Here is a 16,014-nt window from a genome sequence, read left to right as displayed (position 1 = left end):
TATATATATATATATATATTGTTGTTCATACCATTAAATTTTTTTTTGAAGATAGTGACAAAAATCATTCATCATTTTATTAACTAGCTATTGGTCTATCAAGATACCCATACAATTAAAATTAGAATATCCCATAACAGAATAAGATTTGTATTTCCATACATTAAGCAATGATGTAAATTTCTAAAAAATACAAATAAAATGTATAAAAATTTCATGATTTGAGAAAAGTTTGTAAGCAGGCATGGTCGGGATCACAAAGATTGCTCAAAATATAAGTTTCCGAATAACCTTACAACCTTCAGGATAACAGAAAAATTAGCCTTGGATCCAATAATCAAGCCTTCAAACTTGGTACAGAGTTCAGGATTGCCTAGATGATCAGAGCAGTTAAAGAGCACCTTAGTCATGTTTCCAACAGAATAAAAAAATAGATGTTAAGAATTTTGAAAGAATGTCATGGTTGCATTAATTGCAACAAAATAAAAAATCCAAAATTTAGAAACCCTGGATCTAATGAAAATCCCTCTTATTGGAAACCCTAGATCTTGGAAGATCTTAAATAAATGATAAAAAAGAAACATATATGCCAGTAAAGAGAAGCAAATCATTCATGAATGATCTTACAACCAACCAAAATGAAAATAAGATCCACCCACTTTAACGCCGGAGCGCGATTCTTCCTTCTGGCGTAGTCGAAGCGTCCTTCCCCGTGCGATGATGAGCAATACTCACTGAGGTTTGGACTCGCCGTTTTCCCGCGAAATTCAGGGTCCGTTTGGGACGGCTACCGCGATGCGGTACCGCAATGCAGTTTTGTCTGTTTGTAAACTACGTTTTAACAGTTTTTCAAAAAAATGCCGCTGAAATCTATGTTTTCTCGCCTATATTGGCTGGGTGCGATGAAAGTTTTCTTGTTGTGGTTTGACTTTTTCAAAAGAAAAAAAATTGTAATTGCCACCGCAGATTTTTGAACATCATATTACTTTTCAACAGCTTAACAAAAGCTTTTTAATAAGCTGCTACTGCCCCAAACAGACCCTCAAACTTACAAGCTTTACTCCCAAAGAGTATTCAATGTCCACATATTCTTCTCTCCGACAAACACCCTTTCCCGCACGTCAAGTGGAAACGAAGAAGAGATGGAGGAGGGAGAATATGAAATCTTTGGTAATTTTGGAGTTTAAGGTGCTTTGAGATATTCGAGTTTTAGCGAAGTTTGGGTGTCGCATATTTAAAAATCACTATTTTGGGCGTCGCGTATATAAAAAAATAGATGTCAAAATTTATTTCATTTTTAGAAATATTCAAATTCATAACACTAGAAAAAGTGGAGATTTTTTTTTGACAGGAAGTAGAAATTTTGAGCTAATAAAAGTTAGGGTGTAACAATTGACAGTAAGGAATTTCAGTTGTTAAATATGTAAATGATAAGGAATTAAGTGGTATTTATGTAAATTCCAAAATTAAAAATGAAAAAAAAAATGAAATTTGATTCTATTCTTAATGACAACTAACATTTTAATATTTTAATCTAAATGGGTCATATGCTCAAGAGTTCACACGTACATTAACACTATCCATTATGAACCCAAACAGATGATACCATGATATTCTCTGACGCATTTTATTTTTATGAGACATGCAAGATGAATTATTACATAAAGACATATAAATAATTACATAATAATGATATGATAATAAGTTAGCAATAATGATATTTTTATGTGAATTTAAAATTTTGAGTGATTTGCAGGTAAATCTGAAATTTTAGGTGTTAGATAATAGATATGTAAATATGTAAAAATTGTGTTGTGTATATATAAATGCCCCTAAATTTTACAATTATGTCTAATAAAATTAAAATTTTCAAATATCCATCGTTAATTCTCACAATAGCAAGAAATGCTGCATGTCCTCTTATAAAGCTGCTTTGTTCTCCTCTGATTTGTCATTAGATTTGTCGATTTATGATTACTTCTTTGTAAAAAATAGCACTAGCATTTACATAAATACCACACAATTCTATGTATTTACAAATCTAATATCTTAGTTTTATTGTTTACATTTATATCATCTAAATCCTTCATATCACATAGAAAATTATGTCATTATTTTAATTTTTAAAAGGTTAATTACACTTTTTTTATACGTAGGCAAGGTGGCGTGTCAAAATTGAAATTTAAGTGTTAGATAAGTAAATAAATCGAAATTAAGTGGAATGTATTGCCCTTCTAATCGCGAAAGGAAGATATTTTGGACGTGCCTTTATAAACCGGCTTGTTCTTCTTTAATTTGACTGTATGATTACTTCTTTATATAAAACAGTACAAAAATAACACAAGCATTTACATATATACCACACATTTATCATGCCAATGTTTTTCACATCTATACCACCTAAATTTTCGTATCACCAATATATATATATATATATATATATATATAATAAGACTTTTTTTTCACATTTATACCACCTAAATTTTCATATCCCAAAAAAAAAAAAAAAATTAAGGCACAAAAAAGAATTTGATAAATCAGAATTTAAGGCACAAAAATAAATCTGCAAATGTGTGCTGATAAATCTGCAAAATCCGCCTCACATAAGAATTTGATAAATCTGAATTTAAGGCACAAAAAAGACGAAATGGGGAGAAAGTAGGGGAATGGGGGAGCGTCGGATTTACCAGAGAGTTGGATTTGGATTTCTCCATTTTTTATGTTTCGTTGAATTTAAGTTAAATCAAGGTTAAATCCTGTTAAAAGTGTGCTACCAAACACTCCCTGTGGAAGGAGAAAATATTTCACATGTAATTCGTGGACGCACTGGAAAAAAAATAAAAAATACATATATTGGCGCATGACCCGGCATGAACCAGCCCATATAGGGGTGAAAACAAAACCATGCGTGCCTCTTCAATCTTTATTTTCTTCCGCCGCCATCGAGTACGGTTTCGTAGAGCGATATTCACCTATGATTTGGTAGCTAGGGTTTGATTTGTTTGAACCTCGCACCGTCAGTTGCCGGACGAGCAGCATTTGCATTCCCTCTCTCTTGTCTTCTAAGTCTTGTGTTATTTAGGTTTTTTTGAAACAAACCTCCCAAAGCGATGTTCACTTGTGATTTCGTAGCTAGGGTTTGATTTGTTTGAACCTCGCACTGTCAGTTGCCGGACGAGAAGCATTTGCAATCCCTCTCGCTTGCCTTGTGATCTTGTGATATTTAGGTTTTTCCGAAACAAATCTTGCGTAAGGATTAAGGGGGGCTTAGGGTCAAAACTCATGTACTTTTCTTTGTGCTTTCAAGCAAACTAAAATAGAAGAATGAAAGAACCCAAGAAAAATAGAGAGCGTAAGAGTCGACAAAGAGCATCCAGGTAATTTTGGTTGTGTGGTTGTACTTGCATTTAAAAGTTTGTGTCCGAGATGAACATTGCATCATATAATTTTTACTCTTTGTTCAATGACAAGCTTAATAGCCAAATTAACCATATAAAATGATGATTTAGTATGGGAAAAGAAATATTTCATCTTACCACCATAATATTATGATTGTAGGATTTATCACGAGCAAAACAATAAAATACTCTCATTAAACTAGCATAATACTATTATAATAACACACTAATAACACCACAATACAACCACATTTGTATCACAATAACATCACAATACGACTGCACTAATAACACCCTTGTACAACCACATTTGTATGACAATTACACCATACAATTACACTAATAACACACAATACAATCATATTTATATCACAATAACACTACAATACGATGACACTAATACTACATTTGTATCACAATAACAAAATAATACTATCACATTAATAACAACACCATAAAACCACAATGCCACCACACTAATAACACCACAATAATATATTTGTATCACAATAATACCATAATACTACGCTAATAATACTACCATAAAACACAATAATAACACTACAATATAATCACACTAATAACACCACAATGCAGTCATATTTGTTTCACAATAACACCACAGAAAATAAGTCTTGCGTAAGGATTTAGGATTTAGGGTTCGAACTCATGTACTTCTCTGTGTTTTCAAGCAAGCTAATATAGAAGAATGAAAGAACCCAAGGAAAATAGAAAGCGTATGAGTCGACAAAGAGCATCCAGGTAATTTTGGTTGTGGTTGTACTTGCATTGAAAAGTTTGTGTCCGAGAAAAGCATTGTTTCAAATAATTTTTAATTGCTTTGTTCAATGACAAGCTTGATAGCTGAATTAACAAAATGAAATTATGATTTAGTATTGGAAGAGAAAATGTTTCATCTTACCACCATAATATTAAGGTTACAGGATTTATCAAGAGCGAAATAATAGAATACTACAATTAAACTAACATAATACTGCCACAATAACATACTAATAATACAAAAATACAACCACATTTGTATCACAATAACATCACAAGACGATAACACTAATAACACCATTGTAAAATAATCTTTACACGATAATATCATATCATAACATTAATAACAGTACAATACAACCACATTTATATCACAATACACCGTAATACGATGACACTAATAACACCACTGTACAACCACATCTATGACAATAACACCATACCATAGCACTAATAATACCACAATACAATCACATTTGTATCACAATAACACCATAATACTGCACTAATAACACCACAAGACAACCACAAACATCACTATACAATCACATTTGAATGACAAAAACACCATACAATTACCCTAATAACCCAACAATAAAACCACATTTATATCATAATAACACCACAATACGACACATAACACTGTTGTACAACAATATTTGTATGATTATAATACCATACCATAACACTAATAATACCACAACACCACTGCATTTGTATCACAAGAACACCACAATACGATGACACTAATAACACTACTCTACAACCACATTTGTATGACAATAACACCATATGAAAACCCTAATAACACCAAAATACAACCACATTTATATCATAATAACACCACTGTACAACCATAATTGTATGATAATAAAACCATACCATAAAACTAATAACACCACAATACAATCTAATTTGTATCACAATAACACCACAACACGACACCAACAACACCATTGTACAACCACATTTGTATCACAATATATCATACCATAATACTAATAATAGCACAATACAATCACATTTGTATCACAATAACACCATAATAGTGTACTAATAACACCACCCGACAATCACATTAAAAATATCACTATACAGCCGCATTTTTATGACAAAAATATCATAACATTACACTAATAACATCATAATACAACCACATTTGTATCACAATAACACCACAATACGACACTAATAACACTGTTTTTCAACATTTGTATTATTTATATGACAATAATATCATACCATAACACTAATAACACAGCACAATCACATTTGTATTATAATTACTCCACAATACAACCACATTACAACCACACAAATAACACTGCAATAACCTCACATTTGTATCACGATTACACCATAATACTACAATAATAATATCACCTCACAACCACACTAATAATAGCACTATACAACCACACTAATAACACGACTACACAACCATATTTATATGACAATAACACCATATTATTACATATTGTAATTTTGATGTTGAATTGGTGTTTTCATGCAGAATTTTTTATGGTAATTGGATTGTGTGGAGATATTAATTTGGTGTTACTATGGTGGTATCTCATTTATATTATGGTGATAATTTGGTTCAACTTTAGCGGTTTTGTGTTGATGGTGTTATTGTAAATAGGGGTGTAAACAAACCGAATAAGAACGAAGAGAGCTCGTGCTGGCATTCGGTTCATTTGAATTTAAGTATGTTGAAATAAGCTGGTGGTCTAAATTGTTCGTGAAGTTACTGTTCGTGTTCGGTTTGATTTTTTATAAATTAATTCAAAATGTTTGAAATGTTTTGAATTGTTTAAAATCTTTCTAATTTAATTGTATTGTTTAAATTGATAAAATGATAATAAATTTAATTATTGATTCTCAGATTACCAAAAATAAATAAATAATAACCCTCTATTAAATAAAATATTATTTCTTCAATTATATCATTACAAATTGTTAAAAACAAGTTACAAATGAAATATACATTTAAAGTTTCAAACTCACATTCCTAAAAAACTATAAATCATTATTCTAATCTATAGGATTTAATTTTTTTAAATATGATAAATTTTTAGAGTAAATAATTATTTTTAAAATATGATAAAATTTTTATATATAATTATTTTAAGCTATTTTATATTTCAAACAATAACAATTCTAAGATTATCAAACTCATGATTGTTCGTGTTTGGTTCGTTTATAAACTAAATGAAAAAAATTGTTCATGTTCGTCTCGTTTGTTTATCGAACGAATCAAACACAAATTCTCTACTGAGCCAAACACGAATTATTCGCAAACAACAAGCTTTTTTGACAGCTCAAATTGTAAATGCAATTTGAAAAAAAAAATTATAGTTGATCAAATGTTCTTTCAATTAATTTGAAGAAAATCATCATTTTGGTGGTTACATCGTGTTGTTCTATTGTTGATTTGGTGTTATTATGGTGATATATATGTTGTATCCTAAATATATTTTGGTGTAATAAGGGTGCTAATTTGTCAGGACATATTTGGTGATTGAAAATATTATGTAAAAAACTATAAATCAATATTCTAATTTATAAGATTTAATTTTTTAAAATATGATAAATTTTTAGAGTATATAATTATTTTTAAAATATGATAAAATTTTTATATGTAATAATTTTAAGTTATTTAATATTTAAAACAACAATGATTCGAAGATTATCAAACTCATGGTTGCTCATGTATTGTTCGTTTATAAACTAAACGAAAAAAAATTGTTCGTGTTCGTCTGGTTTGTTTATCGAACGAATCAAACACGAACTCTCTACTGAGTCGAACACGAACTGTTCACAAACAACAAACTTTTTTGACAGCACAAAATGTAAATGCAATTTGAAAAAAAAATTATCGTTGATCGGATGTTTTTTCATTTAATTTGAAGAAAATCATCATTTTGGTGGTTACAACGTGTTATTCTATTGCTGATTCAGTGTTATTATGGTGATATATATGTTGTATCCTAGATATATTTTGGAGTAATAAGGGTGCTAATTTCTCATGACATATTTAGTGATTGAAGATATTATGTCGTTGATTCGATGTTATTGAACATATCTACGTTGTAACTGTGGACATATTTTAGTGTATTTATGGTGCTAATTTGACTAGACACATTTTGTTGTTATTAGGACATTTTGATGTTATTTTGTAGTTGATTCAGTGGTATTATAGTGATATTTACGTTGTATCCTGGACATATTTTGGTACATATTTTAATGTTATTATGAACATATTTGCTGTTATTATGGACATAGTTTGGTGTTATTATGGAAGTATTTTGGTGTTATCCTCGTCTTATTTTGGTGTTATTATGAACATATTTTAGTGTTATTATGGACATATTTTGGTGTTATTATAGAGATACTTTAGTGGTATTCTGAAAAAATTTTGTTGTTATTATGAACATGTTTTGGGGTTATTATACACAAATTTCTGTGTTATTTTGCAGATATTTTGATGTTATTCTGAATAAATTTTGGTGTTATTATGGGCAAATTTTGGTCTTATTTTAGATATATTTTGGTGTTAGTCTGAACTTATTTTGGTGTTATTATGAATATATTTTGGTGTTATTATGGAAATATTTTGGTGTTATTATAGACACAATTCGATGTTATTATGGACACTTTTCGGTGTTATTATGATATCTATGGTGTATCATTGATGATATTTTTTCGAGCTATTATGGACATTTTTGTGTTATTCTATTGTTGCTATTGTGATAATGGTTAGTAATTGGTGTTGGTGTTTATTTTGCTGGTAGTTGATGTTGGGGTAGTGAAGTGGTTTGTGACGAACACCATTTGGTGTTAAAAAGATGTTTAACCATCTATAGTAAGATATGTTATTGCTTTGATTAAACATACCCTATTCAAGGAAATTGCGAACACTGAAAGATTTGCATGTGCTTCAATTTTTAGATTTATCTCCATATCTGCAACATAATGTCCTAACACTATGAATCCTGAATTGTTGGGATGTTAAATAGAGGGTATTCAGAATGGGCGAGAAGGAATTAAGGTTAGACTCCGACCAAATTGCCTTAATGATAGACATACCCAACAAAGGAGACCTAGTCCACTAGCATAAAGCTCCCTCATGTGGTGTATCTGCGATACAAATAAAAAATAACCTAGTTAAGGTTTCATCCAAAGAGTATTATATGCTCTTTGATGAACTATTTTTAAAATTTTTGTTAACAAACTTATTTTTTTCCCTCACACAATTTTAGTGTGCCCAAAGGGCTTTCCATTTTTACTAAGAATGTTGTTGACCTCATTTTGAGGTCTTCTTTACCCTTTCTTTAGATACCTTAGCATCTAGCTTTAGGATGTTTCCTATTTTGAACCTCCTAGAGGACTAAATCGACACCCACAACATTTAGAAATTCGAATCATTTCATCGCTCTTTGAAGTTTCATATGGACGGTTTTAGATCTTCATCATTCAATTGAGTCGATTAAAGCCAACATATTGAAGCTCTTGTTGAGTTCCCATTGGAATTTGGAAGACATAGGTGGACCTCATGTCGTTCGATGTGTGACTTTCTGCCGAGAGAAATTTTCCGGTGTTTGGGGCAACGGGTCAGTCGCAGTGTGGAACGATTTCTCGTAAACATGGGCGGGTTCGACCACGCGGCCCGCTTTCTCCCTTCAGCTTTTCGCTCGCCTGCCTCCGTTTTGTTTTGATTCCGCCCTAACCTCTTCCTACCTCCTTCGGCTCTTGCACAAGAAAAGTTTGATCTTCCCCCTCCCCTCCTTCCTCTTCTCTGACGCATCTCACGATTGTTGGTTTGTCATCTTGCTCCTCTGTTACTACAATATATGTGAATGCCTTCATTTATTTTTTTATTTGGTTCATTGCCTTCTTCCTTTGTGCGAATGCGAATAGCTCATTTACTGGAATATATGTGAATGGCTTGTATGACTTGGATGTAGGGTTTCGATTTAAATGTTATGATTTCTTATTTGCTTAGTTGTGTGAAAAAAAAGATTCGTTCTTAAATTGGGGATGGCAGCAATCTGATGTTGGATTTTTTTTAGTGACACCAGTTTTCTTAGCTTGATTCTGTTGGTTTTTGCATCAGAATCCAACAATAAAACAAGAATTGACATGGCTTTAAGTGGCTTTGGTTCTGTTGGTTCTATTAGTTTCTGTTGATGGCATGGTGTTATGAGTTGTTGGTTCCGTTGATTCTGTCGGTTAGCATGGTGTTAGTTGGTTTTATTGGTTCGATGTGAATGCTTGGTTCTATTGGTTCAATTGATTTTTGCAGTAGCTGGCTTTGGCTTTCAGTTGTGCATGCAGGTTGACATGGTGTTATGGGACATTGCTTGGGGTGAATGTGGCTTGGGGTGGGTTTGAAGTTATGTGGCATGGTCTTATGGGTTTAGGGTGTTATGTGGCATGGGTTGGGGTGGAAGTGGCCTGGGTATGGGGTTATGTGGCATGGCTTGAGGTGAATGTGGTCGTGGCTTGCTGTTTTGGGTGTGGCTTGAGTTTGGGGTGATGTGCCATGGTGTTATGTGGCATGGGTTGGGATGTGGACATGGCTTGTTATTCTGAGTGTAGGTCTGGGGTTATGCGGTATGGTGTTATGTGGCATGGCTTAGGGTGGCAGTGGCTTGGGGTGGATGTGGTCGTGGCTTGTTATTCTGGGTGTGGCTTGTGTTTGGGGTTATGTGGCATGGTGTTATGGGTTTAAGGTGTTGTGTGGCATCGCTTTGGGTGGATGTGGAGGTGGCTTGTTGTTCTGGGTGTGGCTTGGGGTTGGGATCGCAGATGCGGGTGGCTTGGTGTGGATGTGGCCCTGCCAATGGGGTTAGGTGGCGTAGTTTGGATGTGACCCTGCCAATGAGGTTAGGTGGCATGGTGTGGATGTGTATTGCTTGGGTTTGATGTGGTTGTGGCTTGGTTTTATGGGTGGCTGTGGTTGGGGTTATGAGATGTTCTTGTGGCTTGGGTTTTGGGTGTGGCTATTGTGTTATGTGGCATGGTGTTATGGGCGTAGTTTGGGGTGGATGTGGCAGGGGATTATGTGGCATGTTGTTATCGGTATGGCTTGATGTTATGTGGCCTGGCTTGAGGCGGATTTGGTTGAGGCTTGTTGTTTTCGGTGTGGCTTGGGGTTGGATGTAACAGAGGGTTATGTGGCATGGTGTTATAGGTGGTTGTGAGTTGGTGTTATGGGTGGCAGTGGGTTGGGGTTATGGGATGTTTTTGTGGCTTGAGGTTTTTGGTGTGGCTATTGTGTTATGTGGCATTTTATTACTTCCGACAATGCCCTCCATATAGTTCAAGTAACTTTTTAAGTGCAAATTGTGGATAAATATAAGGAGATTTCAAAGAATTTTGAGCTATACTTATTTGCAGTTGAGTTTCTTCAGAATTCAGTTCACAGAGATTTTTTTCACAACGATTGTCAAAGAAAAATGGGTGGCAAATCTACAACATTTCTATGCTCGTATAGAGAAAGCTTAATCAAGCTTACAACCCATTGGAGGTGAAGAACAAAACAACAGTAAAAACAATCTTCCGCTCCATTAAAATAAGGGTAAAAGTGGCCTCACAATAAATTTACTTAAACAAAAATCCTCAAAATAAAGCATTTCCAGTTGCACATACCTAAATTAACCACTTGCGCTTCGCTCATGATATTTCTCTTTCTTTCTCTCGTCGGATTCGTTCCCTCTAAAATATTAAGCAAACAAAAAATTAGCATATCTTGCAAAAAAGAAGCACAAGTTAGAGTCATATTTAGTTAGAATAAGGAGTGAATAAATATAGAAAAATTCTGCAATAATAAAAATAGAATAAATGGATAAAGCATTTACACTGAATAAATTTGCAAGATTACAAAGTGAAATGGCCAGTCCAACTAGTGTGGTACACTGAATAAATTTGCAAGATTATAAAGTGAAATGGCCAGTCCAACTAGTGTGGTACCACCATCAAACAATATAACAGGTTCAGTAAAGTAAGCCAAGTTTGTATATAAGAATCAATGCCCTAAGAAAATAATAATAATACCAATGAAAAAATTAAAAAAAAAATCAGTGCTTTATGAAAAACACATTCACACCTTCTATTTATTTGCCCAACAAGGCAACATTCCACCTATCTTCTAAACAATTTTTTCTGCTTAAAAAGTATTTCCGAATGTTTTACTATCAACAACCAAAAAGAGCTAAATTTTCATCTCCACGTTTAGCTTATCTAGGCTAAATGATATGGATAAGAATATAAATAATAGGAAAAATGAAAGGCGAATTTTGCTTTATTCGAACTCATTTTAAGAGACTATTTTTTTAGTTTCTTCACTGGTTGCATAAGAACTTCATAACTGGAATAACAAAGAAAAAATATAAATTACGAATAAAAGAACATAGTACGTACTCTTCTCTCCCAGTAGGGAAGGAAGCAGACGAAATCATATACTGGGTTGACAGTAGATACGAGTAAAGCATTGACTCCAAAAAAGATGAGGACCGCCGTCATAGGTCGTGCTCTGTGTGGCATACTAAGCCTGCCAAACAAAAAAAAAAAAAATATGAATAATCAAAACTATATGAATAATCAAAACAGCAAATTGAAACAAAAGAAGTTTTGATTGAGGAAAATGGGAAAAAGAGAATTTTGTACGATTGGCTACAAAAACTAGCATCATAAAAAAAAATAAGTACAACCGCGAAGTTCTGTAAGTCACAGAAAGGGCAGCATTAAAATTTAAGATGGTCTTGGCTGCTTGGATACATGGGAATAGTAAATGATTTAACACTAAATGAGCTTTTGGTTAAAAATTATGGTTATTTAGTGAATCTTCAAATTGATCGGATTTTGTTCTAAGTTAAAATATCAGAAAAACAGATACAGGTCAAAATTTACTAATCTAATCCGCAAACAAAACTAATCAACAAAATTAAAATTTAATCCATATATAATGTTCCCTTAAGCACTAGTTGGACGAATAAAATGATATTAAACTTATCATCAAACTCACCAGTTAATCCTAGTGACTTCAAAAAATACAATTACTTTATTACTTAATTATTCTTTAAAAATAAATAATTCCTAATTAATGTAATTAAACCTTAATTAAATTTATTAGCATCCTATTTACCAATTAACTTCTAATCATCTCTATTTTGCTAATATACTAAACCGCAGATTTTTTTTCAAGTGCAATTTACTAGAGGCAGATTTTATTTTTTTTATTATGCAAAAATAGTTTATTTTTTTCTCTTAATATTTATATTTCTTATTTTTTATATAAAGTGAGCTTATGCCCGACGCCTTGTGGCTTATGCCCGACGCCTTGCGGCTTACGCCTCACCCCATAACAGCTAATATGCCCCGCCTAACGCCAACGCCTTTTAAACATTGATTAAAACCATAACTATCAAGCAATTATTAATTAATGGCATAAATAATTTGTTTACCCTATTTAAGAACTTTAAAGTGATATTAATAGCCAGTTAGCCAAGCCTTATTAAACCCAAAATCTGAATTAATATGAAATTACCTAAAGGTCATCACATAATCTTTAATTAATTACAAAGTGCTTGAACAAAGTAACAAATAATTGAAATAACCTCAAATTCATCCAAATAATTATAAATCTAATTAATATATTAACTAATTAAACCCTAATTAGAGGCTAACAAATCACTTAATAATCCAATAAAAAGCTAAGTGTGCCTCTCTAATCTTCTAACACTTCAGCATTAATTAATCAAATAACCATTCCAAAATTTAACTAATTGGAAATAAATTGGTCCATTCAAACTTAATGTAATAGTTACTTAAGCTCATTATAACAGCATAACTATGAATTAATTAACAATTACTCGGGCAAATTAAATGAACATTACTCCTTAACTATCTTAAATAATTAGAATAACTAACTTGTACAAACACAGAAATATTATGAATTAAGTAGCTCTTTGCTTCCTAGATATTTATGATGATACATTATGTAATACTATTCCTAAATGTTCAACGCCCTTTAAAACATTGATTAAAACCATAAATATGAAGCAATTATTAATTAATGGAATAAATAATGTTTACCCTATTTTAAAAACTTTACAGTGATATTAATAGACAGTTAGCCAAGCCTTATTAAACCCAAAATCTGAATTAATACCAAATTAGCTAAAGTTCATAACATAATTTTAATTAATTACAAAGTGCTTGAACAAAGTAGCAAATAATTGAAATAACCTCAAATTTATCCAAAAAATTATAAATCTAATTAATCTATTAACTAATTAAACCCTAATTTGAGGCTAACAAATCACGTAATAATCCAATAAAATGCTAAGTGTCCCTCTCTAATCTTCTAACACTTCAGCATTAATTAACCAAATAACCATTCCTAAATTTGACTAATTGGAAATAAATTGGTCCATTCAAACTTAATGTAATAGTTACTTAGCTCATTATAACAGCATATCTATGAATTAATTAACAATTACTCGGGCAAAATAAATGAACATTACTCCTTAACTATCTTAAATAATTAGAATAACTAACTTACACACACAGAAATATTATGAATTGAGTAGCTCTTTGATTCCTAGATATTTATGATGATACATTATGTAATACTATTCCTAAATGTTCAGTGAAGATCGGATTATGTGGCTTCCTTCTAACTCTTAATTGAGTGACATCAAAACTAGCGCCATACTTTCATACAATTACCCACAATATTCATTTTATATCTTCTATTCCCTTCTCTCAGTGCCTCATTGCACTACATACTCTCCCTCTCTTTATTAAGCAGTCTTTCAGTGATTTTCAATTGATGATCTAAATCATCACTCTCATCAAACTTCAACCCAATCTCTTCAATGACATAGCTTTTTCATCCAAAGAGACTATCCAATCATTTATTTGGTCAACCAAGACTTTGGTCAATTCCGTGCAAGCAATAATTATTGGACAAATTGGCTAATGTGCTAAATTAATTTAGGTTTAGTTTTTCCCTTTAATTATGCTTAATTGATCATAAAAGATCATTAATTAGCTAATCAAGGCATCATTTGATACAATTGTTACCATCTAAAAAGTCTGATGAGAAGTTATTGTTTGAAGTTGTTTGATGTTGTTGATCTATTAAATACAACTAACAATTGGTTGTCATGCATAACTCGAAAGCTAATTCCATTTTTTTGATCGAATTGTTTTAAATGTATTATGAAAAGACGAAAGGACTAAATGTGTCCACAAAAGAAACCTAAAATTATGGCGAATAATTCGAAAAATCAAATTCTAAAAATAAATAAGCATCATATTAATACATTAATTCTTCTTCTTTCAACTTGAAATTATAATCATAGGAAAAAAAGTGAAACAAGACCATATTCAACTTACGCTCCATGCAGAATTAACAGACGGCCTCTTTTGGTTCCATGTACAAACCTAGCAATAAGGGCGATCCCTCATCCAATTAGCCTAGCCTACAACATAAATTATAGCCTAATACCTTACCCTAGCGAGCACTATGGAACTCTTTGATGAGGCTTTACACAGCTTCCGAGTCACAATTCTTCTTCAATTGTGGATCTAAAGAAAGACACAATAACCTGAGGGTATTTAGAACTTTAAACTAAACCCATATCAACAGAGTCAAATATTTGTGAAATGAAAAGATCTATTGATTGGTTTTCGCATGAAGACAGCATTTTAGAGCTTAAAAACATTATTTTGAATTATAGGTAACCTAAACATGAATGATAATCCAACATTGGTGCTACGCAAAGAAAGTGTTGCACCTTAACTAAGCTTTAGGTAATTTTGAGCTTCATCAAACAAGAAAAGGCTGGCTTACTTATGTTATGGCTTGACAAATTACCAAATTATTTATTTTTCTAATTAGTTTCAAACTATTTTTCCGATTTCTGAACTTAAAATGAACTTTACTTTAAAAATGGACACCTATGGAAGTGGATCATCGTTGAAACCCATGCAATTTGTTCAGGACAAGAATAAATTTTTTGCTGCTTGGGTGCATGTCGGCAGCAGCCCACATAATCACTCAGTGTTCATCTTCAAAAAACACACGTCTTATTACCCTTGAAGTTAGTGGGAAACCACAACAAAGATCCCCACTGCCACTAAAAAAATACCAATAACCCAGATAAAAAGGGTTCATTGCCATGTCAGTAATCTTGAATTCAGCTATCGTAACCAACAATAGTTAGAGCAATGACTAAAGTAAACATGGCGCGTCCCAATCCTCGTGATTACATTGGAGGCATATTATTAGTCAGCAAGAATCCTTAATTTATTAATACATTATCATGCAAAATTACCAGGTCATTTGTGGTAACATTGTATGGTTTAAATGAATGGGATCTCAAAACTGTAAAAAAATACATAAAAAGGCAGAATGAAAAAAGTATAAAGAAAATTGTTGTGAAAACATTAAAGGACAAATATGAAACTCTTCATAAAAGTCCTGTCCTTCGGGATGTTGCTTGATAAAATTAATGATGTACATCGGTCAAAAAAATTATAGAAGTGCACTTAGTGACCTAAATTTGTTGAAAATGGATCTAATAACATAAAGCGGGAGCTCAAGTGGTACAAAGTTACTAAAGATCACCTTATGTATGAAATCAATAAATTTATCTCCTAGAATAGAGTGGTCAAATGTCCGAAATGGACAACTAATGAAAACACTAGATTTGATTCGAAGAGATGGAAAGCTCCTACCTCATACTTAGGCCCCGTTTGGGACAGCTTAAATGTGCGGCGGCGTTTTTGAAAACGCCGCCGCAGCGGTTGGAAATAACGTTTC

The 16,014-nt window shown here is 32.2% G+C and overlaps 1 protein-coding gene across 4 annotated transcripts in view; it reads right to left on the bottom strand.

The window, feature by feature from the left end:
• LOC110024151 overlaps positions 1–16,014 on the bottom strand; it is a 36,590-nt gene that overhangs the window by 582 nt on the left and 19,994 nt on the right. Inside the window, exons 1-4 of one of the 4 annotated variants that reach the window (XM_020723943.1) lie at positions 14,586–14,778; positions 11,604–11,733; positions 10,833–10,898; positions 300–373 (exon numbers count right to left, since the gene is read on the bottom strand). In XM_020723943.1, coding sequence (XP_020579602.1) covers positions 10,857–10,898; positions 11,604–11,726 — 165 coding nt within the window. In that variant the 5' untranslated portion in view covers positions 11,727–11,733; positions 14,586–14,778 and the 3' untranslated portion in view covers positions 300–373; positions 10,833–10,856. Of the gene's footprint in view, positions 1–291; positions 374–10,832; positions 10,899–11,603; positions 11,734–14,585; positions 14,779–16,014 lie in introns of those variants that run through there. The other 3 variants (XM_020723942.1, XM_020723940.1, XM_020723939.1) reach the window with 3 other exon arrangements.

Source organism: Phalaenopsis equestris, unplaced genomic scaffold, assembly GCF_001263595.1.
Source record: "Phalaenopsis equestris unplaced genomic scaffold, ASM126359v1 Scaffold000250, whole genome shotgun sequence".
Lineage (NCBI taxonomy): Eukaryota > Viridiplantae > Streptophyta > Magnoliopsida > Asparagales > Orchidaceae > Phalaenopsis > Phalaenopsis equestris.
Note: the sequence above shows the minus strand (reverse complement) of the source record. Positions and strands in the feature narration are given on the sequence as shown.